The following is a 17,413-nucleotide window of genomic DNA, read 5'->3' on the forward strand; positions in this document are numbered from 1 at the left end:
CAACTGGATCAATGATGCGCTGGATGCTGATCCTGGTTACCAGCGTCTGCATCATAAGATGATGCAGGCCAACTGGCATCAATACATTGAATGTACGAGTATGCGAGTTGGAATGCTAAACACAACTTAAGCTTGAAAAGAATTTGGGAGGAACTGAAAAACTTACCTGGCTCAACTCAACTCAACATAACTGAACTCATTTCAATATATAACAGTTTAAAAACAAGTGCAATATAAGAAAAAGTTGTTTAAAACATGATGTCAACTCTGTGTATTTAGAAATACAATAATAACTCTGTATGTATGCAAAGATACATATGAACTTTGTTTGTATATAAAAATATAAAATATTGTTGTGGGAGTTTCTCTAATCGACAACCATCACTTAAGAGCTATAGTGATGATACAACGTTTTACCTCACACTACCAAGGACCGTCCTATACCTTGCCGGGGATATAAAACCTAACTCACTAAGTGGATCCACTAGTCTATGCTAAAAAGCACTAAGGGTTCATCTAAAATGTATGACTTTTTTCTACCCATGATGGCTACATGGTTTATAGAGCTGTGGGTTCTCTGAATGCTCCCCCATATCGGTGCTCAATACTACTCCCAAAATATGATACTAGCTCTTTATGTTTAAAAATATAACTTCCTGTTGTGGTTTCAGATAATTGCTCAAAACTTAGCTCAAAGATTATCTTGAAAATCAAAGTTTCCTCTTTTGCTTCATTTGAAAAGCGATTACTCTTTTCTGAAAACTAGCCCGAAGGCTCTTTGGAAATTGAGGTTCCTTTCTTGTTTAAATGTGAAAACATTTTAAACCCTTTGGGAATACATAGTCCCCATATACTTTTGAAGAAATGGACTTCAAACTTTACTCTTTACTCTTTACTCTTTACTCAAGTCGAACTTTAAGTCTTAAAACAAAGTTAAAACATTTGAAAAAGACTTTTGGGAAACTCTAAGAACTTCTCTTGACCTTGATCTTAACTGTTTTTGACTTGACTCTTAACTGGTCCTTGAATTGAATTATGGATTCAAGGATTGTGATTTGTAATTGGAAAGATCTCATGATGTTTAAGAATGATTTTAGATGGTTAAACATGAAAAGACCAAAAATTAATATTTGAGGGTGGGTCCGCGACACAGAGGGATATTTAATTTTTGGTTTCAAAAATAACTTTTGAGGAAGAACGGTCTGTGACCGGTCCGCGACGCGAAATGATTTTTCTCAGTTCTGGGGAGTAGGTCCGCGACGCGAAGGCATGTCCAGATTTCGACCAACGAAATTTCTTCTTCGTTTTCCAGCTCTAAACCCTCTAAACTCCATGGGTTCTTTCCCCAAACACTTAGAATCGATTAAATGTTCAAAGTACATCAGATTATACTCAAAATCAAACCTAAAATCACGGATTCGGATCAAACAACTCCTCAACGATTTCAACAAATCAATAATTTAGTAGAACTTCAACAAACCCATCAAGAACTCAATTTTTAAGCTTTCAAGAACTTAAATTTGCTTAAATAAATCATGATTGGCACGTGGGTGAACTAACCCAACGCTATGTGATCTCACATACCTTGTAGGGATCACCCCCGACGAAATCCACAAGCTAATCTCGACGAATCTTGAACGTTCTTCTCATTTCTCCTCTTTTCTCCTTTCTCCAATCCCTAGCGTGAAAATCATTTTTCTAAAACTGACTAAAATCTGACTTTACCCCAATTAAACTTCTAAAACGAACTAATTAAGTTGGGTAAGGAAAAGACCAAACTACCCTTTCAAAATCCGGATTTGGACTTTCCTAATTCCAACAACCCAACTTCCAAAGGTTATAACTCACTCATACAAACTCGGAATTGCGCAAATTCAGTAGCGTTGAAAAGATCATTCCAAGATCTTTCCTACCATATCTGGAAGTACCCTAACTCATCCTGAGCTAGAAGTTATGGCGGTTTGAAGTTGGCCAAAACTCAACTTTTCCTAACTTGAGACAAATTTCCAGATTTTCATTATTTCCAAAAATGACTATTTCCAGTTCTTAGCTTCTTCCTAGATATTTCAAATTGCGAGATGTTACATAAATCTCAGTCATGAACTTAAACAATGAACAAACACTCGAACGAGAACAATGGATCACCCAATGAATAGATGAGCTTAAAGGGATATGGAGGCTAGAACCATGTTTTCAAAGACCTAAGTCAACCGCGAGCCCAAACCTCCCTACTTTATCTTCACTTCATCCTTATAAACTTGTTGGACTGTCGATCATTTCTTCTTTTTTAATTAGATGAATTATATCATTCAAGAGCTTCTTTAGTCCTTTTGATTAGTTGCTTCACAAAAAATTGTAGGTGTGGCGAGGTAACAATCATGGTTTAAGTGGATTGAGTACATGATGTTTTTCCAATCTTATTTCAACAATTCAGTCCGCTAGTGATATTGTTTATTTTGAATCTAAGTTCGCACAACCTTAAAACACGTCACTAGTATGTAAGGTCAGCTTACTTATATATACAATATCTCTCATCTGTTTTGTTAATGTAGGATTTCTTATCCTAAATTGGAGTGTCACATATACCATTTCTTATGGATTCAGCGTCCTCGTTGAGATTTGACCTACCACATTGAGTTTGTCTAAACTCAACACTGAGATTTGCCCCATCCTACTGAGATTTGTCTAAACTCAATTGAACTTTGTCTCACATCGACAATCACATCGAGAGTGACTCTGATACCATCTGTAACAATCCAATCCGCTAATGATATTATCCATTTTGCCTAGGTTGTACGACATTAAAACGTGTCACTGATGTGTAAGACATGCCTACTTATATATCCAACATCTCTTTTATGTTTTGCACATGTCAACTTATCCCAAGTTGAAATGTCACAACCACCACTTCAAGGCAAACATGGAAAATTTTGCAAATTGAATTTCAAGGCACATCAAAGGTAATAGTTATAAAACTTTGATTTCTTCGACACGAGTTTAAAACTTTAATCATGCAAGGAAATGAATTTGCACATAATTTCTTTTCTACAACAATGACTATTATCTATCAAATGAGGTCATACATAGACCAAATAACTAATCAAATTGTTCTTGCAGTTTTTTGAGAAGTTTAACTTCTGAATTTAATCATGTTGTTACTTTAACTGAGGAATCTAAAGACTTGTAGAATTTTTCATTTGATGAATTAATGGATTTTTTACAATCCATGAGACAAGGATAAACAGGTCAACTGAAAAGCAGAAAGAAGAAGCATTCGAATAGAAGGTGGAAGCACCTAATTCAAGTGTACATGTTATTAGAGAAGACAAAAGTCTTGAGATCAATTTTTTACCGCCACCTATATGGAAAAAAAAATCCACGAACTTGACCCATGAAAAAAGAAATAGAACCACACGTGCGGAGGTGTGTTGAAAATACAATTAAATAATAAAATTATGTTTTCTCTAACAGTTTAAGTTTTTAGATGAGTCGATCACACACTTCAAACGTAATGACTTTTGATAGAGAATCCATTTTCATAACTATTCTAATCCACCTTTCTACAACATTCTTATCCATGATAGTAAAAACAATTAAAACAGAAATAAATATTAAGGCAAATCTTTTTTTTCTCTTTAGTATTAGGCCAAATCTATTTGAGAAAAAAATTGGGAAAGTAGTTGCTGACATGGACAAATAAGAAAGGGAAAAAATAGTACCAAAAGCACTTGCCTTTTTACTTTTAGTTTTGGGTACAGAATCAAAAAAACAGCAAACAAACCACACACACCTAAAAAGAACAAAACCAACTCTCCCCTCCCTCAAACCAAATGTATCAAGATTTCTCTATTGCCACATACAAATTTGTGGCTACAAATCCCTCTACCTTTAGTGACGTGTCCACCCCACCCCCCACTTCTAAAACCCTTTTTCTTCTTCATCTATAGTCCTCATAGTCCAAAACTTATAAGACACCAAACATCAAAGAAACAAAACAAGAAGATAAAAATTTGTTCCCATCTTACCCTTTTTCAAGTAACACAAACTACTTTGATTTCTTTCCCCCTTTTTGTGTTGTAAAAAAAAGAAGGAAAATCAAGAATTGAGAAGAGGAATTCAAGAAAATGTCTGAAGTTAGAGATCCTGCTATTAAGCTGTTTGGTAAAACAATTGGTATGACACAACAAGAAACCAATTGTGTTTATCTTCATGATGATCATACAACCTCATCCCCTCTTTCAATTGATGATGATAAGGTAAATCTTTTTACCAAATTGTTTATAAATATATCATGAGTTAATAAAAATGGAATTTGGGTCACCAATTTTAGTTATAAAGTTTGAAACTTTATAATTGATATATCTATTTGACCATAAAATTTGATCAAACTTTTAAAAATATGATCTTTTTAGGACTTGTCTCATTTTTTTTCAAGTAAAAATTCAAATTTTCCAGTTTCAACTTCAAAATCTACGACTAGACGGAGTTTTAGTATGTGGGTGAGTTTTGTTTTATGAAAAGATTGGTTCTTTCTTGATACCATAGCTTAAAATGGAAATGTAAAAAAAAACAGTTTTAGGAAAGACCCTGTTTTGGGAATTGTTTTCTCATTATTTTTCTGTATTTGAATTTGGAAATTTACTGTTTTGGGATTATATTTTATTTTATTTTTTCAATTTAGATACCATAGAACTCTGATGTTTGATCTGGTGATGTTAATCAACATTTAAAATATATATATATATATATGGATATGATCTTACTTTCCAAGAGATTTTTTTTATATGTTTCTGGAGTTAAGTATGTTAAAGTTGTGTAATTTGGAAAGCACAAGGATTATATGCCCTGAAATATTCAGATCCTGAGGGTGTAGCGGAAACGGTCTCTCTATCCTAAAAAGATAGGGTAACGTCTACGTACATCCTACACTCTTCAGATCCCATTTGTGGGATTACACCGGGTATGTTGTTGTTATTGTAGTTGTATATATTCAGATCCTCTGCGTTGTAAAACTTTTGTATTTATGGTGATCATATTGTTATGTGTTTTATCAAGTGGAATTGTTAACAACTGCTAGGAGTGGAGATTTAGGCGTAAATGCCCGGATCGTTTACCTTGTTCAATTGCTTATGCTAAAATGATGAGATCGTCGTCTTTTCAGTGACGAATAGTTTTGATTTGTTGTGAGAGAGCTCAAACTGACCTTTTTTTTCTTGTCAATTGATCAGATCACTTTAGAAGGAGAATTTACACAAAGCAAACAAGATGATGAACTTGTCGATCCAACTGCAGACTCGTCGATTGAACCAGAAACATCATCTGGTATAAGCGATGACATCAAGATGCAGGATGCAGATAAAGAAACATTATCATCAAAATCTATCGAGGAGGAGGATTCGAGTGAGGAAAAGGCACTCAAGAAGCCTGATAAATTGATTCCATGTCCGCGATGTAATAGCATGGAAACAAAGTTCTGTTATTACAACAATTACAACGTCAACCAGCCTCGTTACTTCTGCAAGAACTGCCAGAGATATTGGACTGCTGGAGGGACAATGAGAAATGTGCCTGTGGGATCTGGTCGCCGAAAGAACAAGAGTTCTTCCATTTCAAATTATCCTCTTCAAGCAGGTCGGGTCGAAGCAGCAGCTCACGGAATGCATCTTCCTGCTTTAAGGACAAATGGAACTGTCCTTACATTTGGATCAGATAAACCCCTTTGTGATTCAATGGTTTCTGCATTGAACTTAGCTGAGAATTCACATAATATGAATCGAAATGAATTCCATGGATCCGAACGAAGAATGCCTGCAATCGGGAATGATCAATCAAATGGAACTTGTAGTACAGCCTCAAGTGTAACTGACAAAGAAAGCAGTGCTGGTACTCATGATTTAGCAAATTGGAATAATTTCCAGCCATTTCCTCCTCAAGTACCGTACTTTCAGGGCGCTCCGTGGCCTTATTCTGGCTTTCCAGTATCATTCTATCCAGCAACACCGTACTGGGGCTGCACCGTAGCAAACCCTTGGAACGTACCTTGGCTTTCTTCTGATCAATCATCAGTCCAGAACAACAGTCCTACTTCACCAACATTAGGAAAACATTCTCGGGATGAAAGCAAGATTGATCCATCACAATCACGGAGAAGAGATGCTAATTTGCAGAATAGAGAAGGCGAGAGATGTGTACTGATTCCAAAGACATTAAGGATTCATGATCCAAATGAAGCGGCTAAAAGCTCTATATGGTCAACACTAGGTATCAGGAATGAGAAGATTGATTCGGCTCGTGGTACAATGCTCTTCAGTGCCTTCAATCCAAAAGCTGATCATAGAAATCGCGAACATGACACTTCTTTTGCCCTGCAAGCTAATCCAGCAGCCTTGTCTAGATCACTTCATTTCCGCGAGAGCACACAATGATAAGACTTACAACATGGTTCATAGTTGCCTAGTACCAATCATTGATGTTAGTGCAGCTAACACCTAATCATGGAAATAGTCTCTTGCAGAAATGCAGGGTAAAGCTGCGTACAATAGACCTTTGTGGACTGGCCCTTCCTCGGACCTGCGCATAGCGGGTTCTTGTGTCTAGGAGGAGAAGGATACAGTATGCACAGAGTCTTCAAGTTTTATAGTTGTGCAGTACTATGTGTACCTTGTACATTGACCTGTAGAGTTATTAATAGATAGAGATAAATAAGATGCAGCTGAAGTTTTTACTGACTTCTCATATTGATAGTTTTATTCTGAATATTTACATTATTTTTATGATACTAAATCAATCATATTAATGGGCTTTGTACTTCTTGTAAAGATTCACTTTCTTGGCTAAGGAAATAAATCCTACTACACTCTCCTAATATTATGGTTACTTTCACTAATTATGTTGCTCGAATCCTCCAAAAACACCACCAACTTATACCGATTTTTCAAAAAATTGCATAATTTTGAAAGATCTAACACACATTTGATTTCATTTTTGAAAGATCCAAACAACATAACTTATGTTGAAAGTAAAGAACATCAAAGATTGTTGTATCCAACAAAAGAACATCTATTTCCACAAAAAATACAGATTTTTTGTATTCAATGTTTATATCAAATCAATGAACCCAAATTATGTGTTGTTTCATACAAATACTTATTGTTTAACCATAGTTAAGCGATACGTGTTCTCACTTTAATTTTCGACTGTTAAGATTAAATAGTTTGACATAAACACCAGATACGAATTGACAAAAAAAATGAAAAGATCCATTCTAAACATCACCACCACCAAGTATTTGAACTTCAACCACAAATCATGATAATTTTTAGGGTAAACATTATATTACGCAGAGCATATAGGGTTAACAAACAAACAGCTCATTGAGAAAAAGAGAAAATTGACTATAAATTGGACATTTTAGGAAGGAAAAATAACATAAGGACATGGCAGGTCCCCCCAAATTTTGTGTAGATAAAGTAGAATTTTTTTCTTGATAGAAAAAATAAAGGTGTCAATGCATCTTTCACTTTCATGGCAAAAAGGATCTATTCTTAATTCCTTACATATGCTAAAAAGGTGGAAATTTGAGGATAAAGTTCTCTTTTTCTTCTTACTTTTTGGTTTCTTTTTCCAAGTATATAACTTTATATTTTAACCAATGAGAGATAGACATATAATTTATGGTTTATCCATTAGTTGACAATAAGGTAGATATATGTCATGATTTGAATAAAAACTATACATTAAAAATATTTAATGTTGGACCGGCCAGTTGTATGTTTTCCTGACTGTTCTTTCAAGTTAAGACACCAATATTTTCATCACCCCCATTAGCTTTTTGAACCACATATTTTCTTTAAAAAATGTGTTGTTCTATGGGACCCTAGACCAAAGTGCATGTTAAGCTTTAAATTACTTTTAGTTTCTTGGATCTAAATTTAGTGCTTTTCCTTCATTTAGGACATTTGTTTGATTTTAAAGAGAACCTCATTTAATTAGAAATGCATAATATTTGTGTAAATGAGAAGAAACTTTGGTGGACACGTGAAAAGAAGATGTACAGAAGCACCAGTAAGGAAATGTGAAAGATTGACTATAATAAATTGTAGGAGAGATAGAGGTAGATCGAAGTAGAAAGGGAGTGGGGGTGTTGATTAGACAACACATGACACATATTTAACTTATCGAGGACATGATGTAGATAAGAAGATATGAAGGTCGAGGATTAGGGTAGAAAGGTAATAGGTAGTTGAATTTTGTTATTAGTACTTTTATGTAGAGACATGGTCTAGTCTCTTCTTCTTCATAGTCAGTAATATTAGTTTGTATTCGGGTAGTGTCTTTTTTTCCAATTTACTATTACATGTTGTTTCATTTGCTTTGTTCATCTTCCTATTGACGGTCATTACTTTACTTCCATTACTACTTTGATGATAACACTTTTTTTGAGACAAAAATCTACCGAAAAGAGTCTTTCTACCCCATAAGATATATAGACATAAGATTTGCTTATATCATATCCTTCCTAAACTTCACTCGTAAGATTACATTAAATTAACATTCAATGTTTATATCGAAATAAAATAATTTAACCTTCAGAGTAACAATTAAAGAGAGAATATATATAATAATGTATCATTTACCCATAGTTTTTTAATAGATAAATGACTGTACGCGAGACAAATGTGATGAAAAAAATACATAGAATTTGAGTCCAAGCCTTTCGTAAGGCTTACTCCACTTATGAGAATTTTGTTTTTTTAATCTCCTCATTTTTAACTAAAGATAGGTAAAATGTATCAAAATATTTTTAAATTTTATGATCTTAAATATTTTATGCGTAAAAGTTAAAAAATAAAGAATTTCCAAAAAGAAAAGAGACACTCTTTTTTAAACAGACTAAAAAATTAAGAAAAATTAATTGAAACGAACGAAGAAGGAAGTTAGAAGTAGTTGTAATAGATCCATATCAACTTCTAACAAAGAAATGGCCCAAGCCCAGCAACCTTTGAGCCCTATCAGCCCATGCTCCAAGACCTACTGAAAAAGCCCAAATTAGACTAGTTTTTGAGAGTCTCACTCACAAAAAAAATTATTTATATTTTAAGCAAAATACATATTTAAACATAATTTCAAAATTCAAAAATTCAAGTTTCAAGGTGATTGGACACTCACATAAGTGTAGGGGTATAATTAACAACCCCTTTTTCTTTATTCCTTCTAACCATTCAATTTCACCTTGCTTCTTGATTAATTATATTGGAAGTCTGTTCTGACTTTGATATCATGTAAAAATATGAAATTTCAGTTTAACTCAACCAAAAAAAAAAAAACTTGTAAGAGGATGATTGTCCAAGTTAAAATTAGAAGATGAAAGTACCTATATCCTTCACCAAATGTGAGACTCAACAAATACTTGCACTATGATAGGAAGTACCACTACTCAACAAACCTCAAAAAATAGCTTTATCGCTATATCAATATAATTTAATCATTTTATCCTGAGAGGAAATAATCTTATACATCCGATACTAGGAGAGAGTTTTTTTTTCTTTCTTCGGAAGAAAGAAACATTAGTTGGATTATCTTTATTTGAAACTACGTATACAATTTGTATTGTGATTATATCATTTCACTATTTTAATCTTCATATTACTAATACACATTGTTATTCTTCATTTATTTCACATAAAATAATAAATACACTTTATATAACTTATTTAGGTACTTAATCATTATTTAGGCAATTTTAAAAAATCATACAAAATTAGTTAGCACTTTAGTTTTTTTTTTCTCTTGGTATTGGTGCAAGTAAGGACCTTGCTTGATTTTGTTGCATGGAGGGATGGAGTGGACAACAACGTAAGAATAATGTGTTGATTTCATGTGAAGACATTACTAGGTACATAACGTACGTAACATGTAAAATTGCATGTAAAACTAATAAAATCTTGTCAAATATCAAACAACAATCTAAGGGGTCGTTTGGTGTGAGGGATAATACCAAATAGTCCCGGGATTAAATTATAGTACCGCTTATTTTGTTGTTTGGTTGGCAAGTTCGGGATAACTTATCCCGGGATTAATAATTAGTACCGGGATAAGTTATCCCTAACCTAGGGTGGTATAGTAATCCCGGGATAACTTATCCCGGGATAAATAGGTAAATGACAAAAATGTCTCTTTCAACCCTTTTGTTATATCACTTTTTACATTAATGAAGGGCATTTTTGTAAACAAATAAATTGTTCTTAAAATTTATTATTTTGAATACAACAAACCAAACACTCAATAAAAAATAATCCCAACACAACTTATCCCATCATAACTAATCCCAACATAACTTATCCCAACATAACTTATCCCATCATAACTCATTTTCAAACCAAACGACCCCTAAGTGTTTTCATATAGCACCCTATGTAATACTCATATATTCATAAGAAAAAGGATATTCTACTGTTGCCATATTTGTTTGTGTCCACTATTTTTAGGTTAAAATAATATCAGAGAGGGTTGAAAATGAAAAAAAAAATGTTATGTAGAGCGGAGCGAGGTTTTTTCCTATTATTATATTGCAAGCTTTTATCATGATTTTAGATTCAAAAATCTTTTTATTCTATTAAATTTCATGTCAAATCAAATCAGACAAACAAATTGAAGCAAAGGAAGTAATAGAAACTGATATATGTACTCGTGCGATGGGTGGATCATAAAATAAAACCGGAGAGAGGTAATAAAAATAAATATATGTCCCTATATGTGAATCATGTATGACATAGTGCAGATTTTATAATCTTATATATATATTTTTGGATCAGATCTTATTACGTACTAACATTTTCTATAGTATACGTAATTTTATAATTCATCAAGCAATATGCATTGCTTTATAAATTATTACGGCCGACACAGATTCCAATGTCCAAAATATAATTTTATTAATAGAAATTTGGGCATGAGAAATAACGCCAGATAGAATTTTGTCGCCTTTAACACCTAATTCAATAAAAAAATGGTAAATAATGGTGTCTTCCGGCGACAAAGTAGTGGTGAAATCAAAATTTTCAGTAGAACATTCAAAATATGGAGAAAAAGAAACACACAAAAAGCTATAGGGGATTCAATATATACTATGATTAACAGTTCCGTCGAAGAGATAAATATATAAAAAATAATCAGATGTGGAAAATGCTTCTTGACATTGTATATCATATTATATATTATGTATATCAGATATATCACATTTAAATTTTCATGAATACCAATATAAAATTATTATATAAATAAATATGGTTATACACTTCTACTATATTAGTTCATCATTATAGAATTTATTTAGCTCTCAATATGAGGATTTTAACCTTTGTTATTTCTTAGTTGCTTAGATTAATTTTAGAAACTTCCCTCCTTTCTTTTTATTTCTTCTTCTTCACTTGGAAGATTTGTTATTAGTTTGAAATAACTATAACGATGAACTCTTATATTTGTACGTATAATCCCATTTATCCATTTCAGGTGCTAGCTCATAGCTCCTTCCTTTTAACTGTTTCTTGTAGTAATTAGATTACAAGTGTACACGTAGCTCGCACCAGTGATGAATCTAGAATTTATAAAATATCACTCTAAGTAAACAACATAACATTCGATCAAATGCAGTATTAATTAGCGTTATTGTAGCAAAACTACCAACAAATAGTAGCATATCAATTCTACGACATATTTATAGATAAAATATTTAATTTTATAACGAAATTATGAATTCACGTACATCATATTTTAACCTATAAATTCACCCCAAGTAGCATAACACATGTCCCGTGTGTATGTAAAAAGATGAAATATGTAAGAAGATGATTAGGTCAGTAAAAGCATGTGTGTCAACTCATTTGTAACAGAAAGTTGAAACATGCACATTTTGCAATCTCTTTCACTCACTGCTCCACCAAATTTTATGCGTATTACAGGGAACTACCTGTATACATGCCCCCCTCCCCCACCCCCCTCTTTCAACTTTTTTCACTTTTCATTATTCACTCCGCAGTAATTTGTTTGTCTTACTTTTCTGCTTAGTCCGCCTTTATCATAATGTCTTTCACTTTATCCGTTTCATTTTATGTAGAATTATTTGATTTGGCACGGTGTTTAAGTAAAAAAAAGATTTTTGAAACTTGTGATTTAAAACAATTTTTTTATGCAGTTGAAAATCATTTCACTAAGAATAAAATAAGTATTTTAAAGTTAAATTGTTTCTAATTATAGTAAGATGGCCTTTTAGTGGGATGGACTAAAAAGACAAAAAGTTTCATTTATGGAATAGAAAAAGTAGCTTTTTTCAAAAATACTTTAATTTTGACTTTTCAGACATATTACTATGCATTCCACCTTGCATACAAAATATCAGAATCACACAAAATTTGTCAAATTTAAGACAATAAACTTCAAAAAAAAATTATAGGTCTAAAAGTTTAAAAAATATTTAATTATTTTTTAAAATTTTTGTGTATTCAAATTGGAACAAAGAAAAACTATGTATGTATCTTACATAGTGCATAATTTATCTTAAATATCTTTATCAAAATTCTTAGCTTCGCCACCATGATATATGTGAGTCAGATGCGAATTCTGAATTTGAAGACTTTGGGTGTACCAATATTACCTTAGTTCATGGGTGTACTGTTTACTATATTTTAGTTTCTGCCAGTTTTTCAAAATAGATATACATATATACATATGATTTTTTTTCAAAGTTAACGGGTGCACGTGCACCCCTCCTAAAGGTGTGAATCCGCCTTGGTATGTGACATTCTTTTTCAACTAAATCTGAATTCGCATACATGATATATTGTTGTATGATGAGAGGGGGGGGAGGGGTAGTTGGGTGAGGAATTGTCTTGTATTGAACTGTTGGAACAGTTCCAAATAAGCACTCTCATGTTGGTGACATAAAGATTCTGCTGAGGCCAATGTATGTTTAACAGTTACCATAATTGAATGCATAAAATAGCAACTTATATAAAGTTTTTGGTGTTCAGGACCCCTGAATTTCTGCCTGTTTTTTTGGCAGGATCATGAGAAAAGGATGTCTTCAATTTCCCCACTTTTCTTGCTTTACAACACCCCCTCCCCCCCTTAAAATTTAATTTCAATGACCAAAAAATTATGAACTTTATTGTGGTCACACTATTTGATCTCACTACTAAAACAAATGTGTAAAAAGGCAAAGAAGTGACAACACCTTGTTGTTAACAGTTTGCAAAGTGGAGTTTTTTTTATACTTTTTGATATTTCAGTGTCACAAATTGACACATAATAACAGAATGAGAAAACTAAAATACTTGTTACATGCTACTAATACTGTTACCATCTCATTGTAAAGACTCAAAAGGTGGTGGGGTGGGGGGGAGGGGGGATGGGGACCTTTTTCAATTATTCAAGTGGCTCCTACTCCAAGAAAGTCTATAAATGGTGGTGTTGGTGGTGCAATTGTGGTATTATCACTGTTGTTGTTGCTTCTTTTGTCCTCTTTTACTAGTCCTTGTTCTGTTGATGATGATGAAATTTGTGCAACATAAGGAAACTGCAAGACATATTGTGATTGATCTTGTTGCATACTATTCATCATCATTAATGAATTAGATGAATGTTGGTGGTGTTGATGAGTAATTTCCCTTTGCCTATCCCAAGATCTGCCTGCTTGTTGGTTTAGAATATTCATCATCTCATTCCCACAATGACCTTCAACCAAATCAAGAAAAACCAACATTCATAACTAACCATAAAGAAACATACAATTTTGTCTATTGTTTCAACCTTATGTTGCTTTGACTCTTCAAAAATGATGTCGCACGGTGTTAAATCGTTCAAAAATACACTACTTTTCAAAAAATCAACACACCCGTAGACATTTTTGAAAAGTTAGAGCAACATGAAGTTGCAAAAAGCACTAATTCAACACGCATCCGTCGACATTTTTAGGAGTTTGAGCAAACATAGGTTTCAACTTGAAATTGCAAAAAGTTTAGATTTTTATCATGTTCAAAACACAACTTATACTTCAAGCTGCACTTTTTATGACTTCAAACTTCAAGAAACTTGTATTTTTCTTCAAGTTCAACCAAATATGATCCAAAAAGTGGGAGGAATTTAATGTAAAATGAAACAATTGTTTAAAGTGAAAGACAGATATATATACCTGCAGGTAATGAGTCAAAAGGGGGAGCACAAAATGGTGAGTATGGAGAATAGAGAGGCACATTATTGGTGCTACTAGGAGTTGCTGCTGCTTCTCCAGCAGAAGCAGCCATGTGGGGTGAGCCATTTGGTCCATAAACAACCCAACCATTTGGACCATCATTATTCATTTTCATACTACAAGTGCCAGCAAAGTGGTTAACAGAATTTTGGCCACTTGAATTTTCTGCTTCTTCAACTACTGTAGTTGTTGATCTTCTGTAAACAAATTGTCCCATTTTTCTCCTCCTATAAGCACTTGATTGTTCTCTATATTTTCTAGCCATTATTACATGCCAATGGTTCTTCACTGCATTGTCTGTTCTCCCTGGAAATAGTCTTGCTATCATTGCCCATTTGTTACCATACAATCTATGAGCAGCCATTAATCTTTCCTCTTCCTCTTCACTAAATGCCCTTCTGTTGATTCTTGGATCTAACTGGTTAAACCATCTCAATCTACAACTTTTTCCTTCACACCAAAACAAGAAGAATAAATGAAAAGGGGGCATTATGAATCTTGAAAAAAGATACAACATCTAACATAATGAAAAGGGGGCATTATGAATCTTGAAGAATAGAGTATACACAGACGTTAGACCATCTTGGGGAGATAGAGAGACTATTTCCGATAATCAACTAGAATCTTGAAAAAGATGAGATTTTTATTTCTTACCTGACCTTCCTTCTAACTTTTCTGCAATAAGGTTCCAATTCTGAGGGCCATAAATAGCAACAAGTTCTTTAAGCTTAGCATCTTCAGCTGGTCTCCAATGACCTCTAGCACAAAGCTTTGATTGTCCATTCTCTGTTTCCTTGCCATTATTACCACCACAACCACTACTACTACTATTATTATTACTGTTAAAAGTACTATGCATTGTAATTGGATTCTCTTCATTGAAACAAGAAGCATTAAGATCAATAGTCCCATTATTTTCTTCACTATTTTGGGCTTCATCAAGACTCTGAGAAGAAAAAAAAGACCCCCCTTTATTCAAGAATTGAAAATCCCAAGAACCCCTCCTCCTCCCTTTACCCTCATCAAGACTTTTTGGAGTGTTTATAGAGAGTGAATTCATATCAGCAAAAAACATCCCCATTGAAGTACCCATAGGAGAACAAGAACAAGATGATGATGTTGATGACATGAGACTTTTTGTGCTTAAAGATTTGATCTTTACAACATTCTTGAACAAAATTCAAGAAAATGAGATAAAGGAAGAAACTTGACTACTATTTCTATATCAATAAAACAACCCCACTGAAGTAGCTAGCAACCATAGAAGAAAAGCAACAAGAACAAGAAAATGATGTTGATGATGACATGAAATTTTTGGTGCATAAAGATTTGATCTTTACAACATTCTTGAACCAAAATTCAAGAAAATGAGATGAAGGAACAATCTTTACTACTTTTTGTATATCAAGAAAACAACCCCATTGAAGTAGCTAGCACCCCATAAGAGAACAACACCAAAAACAAGAACAAAATGATGATGTTGATGATGACATGAGACTTTTGTTGCATAAAGATTTGATCTTTACAACATTCTTGAAGAACAAAATCAAGAAAATGAGATAAAGGAACAATCTTTACTACTTCTCTATATATCAAGAAACAGATAAAAAGTGTGTGTTTTTTCTTCTCCTAACAGAAAACCTCAAAAACCTCTATTTTTTCACAACCCCTTTTTCCCCTTTGCTTCTTCTCTGACTCTTTTGAGGGATTTTGTTATTGTGTTTGTGTTTGTGTTTTGTGTTTGTGTGTGCTTTTGTATGTGTGTTTTGACAAGAGAAACACATAACAAACCTGATGTTAACTGACCCCAAATGGTTACCCTACTTATATAAATGTATAATATAAAGTTAAAAACTATTTTCTTGAAGAAAAAAATAATGATTTATTCATTTATTTATTTATTTCATTTATGTCGACAACATTATTGCTGCAGCATGTCTGAAATAAGCAAAATTAAAACGTTTGATATGTGTATATTTTAGTCACAAGAGGACATTTTTCTTTATTATTATTATGTAGTTTTAACTAGGACATTATATTATAATAATAATGTATGAAAAAGGGGCTTTTAAGAATGAGTTGTCGGTCAACTTTATTAAAAATGTAGTACTAATTCTTAATCTCATTTTAAACGATTAGAAAGGACAAACATAAGACATAACATATGTTTGATGAAACAATAAAAATATAAATATAATGTGTTTGTTTGAGCATGCAATTTAAAAAAGAAATAAAGACCTAAAATTTATGACATTATTAAAGTTATAATTTTGACTTTATAAATTCTAAATTTTAAAATAACAAATTTAAGTCTTAATAAGTTATATTCGAATTCTTAGTTTCCATACCGACTTATAATTTAAGATAAATTATATTTGTTTAGTTATAATCATCTCATTATATATATAAAAAAAATCATATAAAGTGGTATGAAAAAATAATTATATCCTCTCCATTTCAATTCATTTGTCTTGCATCTTTTCTTTTTAAAAATTAATACTCCATCCGTTTCAAAAAGAATGGTCTAGTTTCATTTTTAGTCTGTTTAAAAAGAATGACTCCTTTCCTTTTTTGGCAACACTTCAACTTCAATTTTTCACGTGACATGTTTAAGACCACAAGATTTAAAGGGCATTTTGGTACATTTGACAAACTAGGTCATTCTTTTTTAAATAGAGAAAGTAACTATTCTTTATCAAAAAAAATTTTCCCATGACAGATTTATAACCATAAGAGTAAAGAATATTTAACACATTTTTTACTTTAAGATCATAAGATTGAATCATTTTTTTAAAAATTTCGATCTGTATCAAGTCAAAACAAGATAAATAATTAAAATAAATAAAATACTAGTAGTAATAATTATCAAAAAAGCAAAAACCATGTCACTTGCACGTGTGAGATTGAGTCAGAATTTCCTAATATTGTTTTTTTGTTATTGTAATTTTATAACAATGTTGTCATAATCATAGAGTAAGGTAGGTGTTGCGGGGGTGGGTGGTGTGGTAGGGATAGAAATGGGTTTTAGGCTGTCTCACTCAATGCTGACATGAAAGACTCATATGGGGTTCATAACTGCTAACCTGGTTACTTACACCTCTAAGACACATCAATTATCAAAATGAAGCTTTGTCACCCGACCCCACCCCCCCTTGAGACCATACC

The 17,413-nt window shown here is 32.7% G+C and overlaps 2 protein-coding genes across 4 annotated transcripts; one reads left to right on the forward strand and one right to left on the reverse strand.

Moving 5' to 3' along the window:
* Positions 1-3,783: 3,783 nt before the first annotated feature.
* LOC102603307 (cyclic dof factor 1) lies at positions 3,784-6,735 on the forward strand. 3 transcript variants are annotated; one of them, NM_001318682.1, is given in 3 exon segments: positions 4,125-4,256; positions 5,229-6,259; positions 6,262-6,274. In NM_001318682.1, coding segments are annotated over 3 exon segments (1,176 nt in total).
* A 6,484-nt stretch (positions 6,736-13,219) lies between these two features.
* LOC102591369 (myb-like protein Q) lies at positions 13,220-16,055 on the reverse strand. The gene is made up of 3 exons (XM_006355094.2): positions 14,903-16,055; positions 14,189-14,698; positions 13,220-13,731 (listed from the first exon to the last, which is right to left on the reverse strand). Exons 1-3 carry the CDS (start codon positions 15,375-15,377, stop codon positions 13,427-13,429), a joined length of 1,290 nt encoding a protein of 429 aa, XP_006355156.2. The 5' UTR covers positions 15,378-16,055; the 3' UTR covers positions 13,220-13,426.
* Positions 16,056-17,413: the final 1,358 nt, after the last annotated feature.

This window comes from Solanum tuberosum, unplaced genomic scaffold, assembly GCF_000226075.1.
Source record: "Solanum tuberosum cultivar DM 1-3 516 R44 unplaced genomic scaffold, SolTub_3.0 scf00192, whole genome shotgun sequence".
In the NCBI taxonomy this organism is placed as follows: domain Eukaryota; kingdom Viridiplantae; phylum Streptophyta; class Magnoliopsida; order Solanales; family Solanaceae; genus Solanum; species Solanum tuberosum.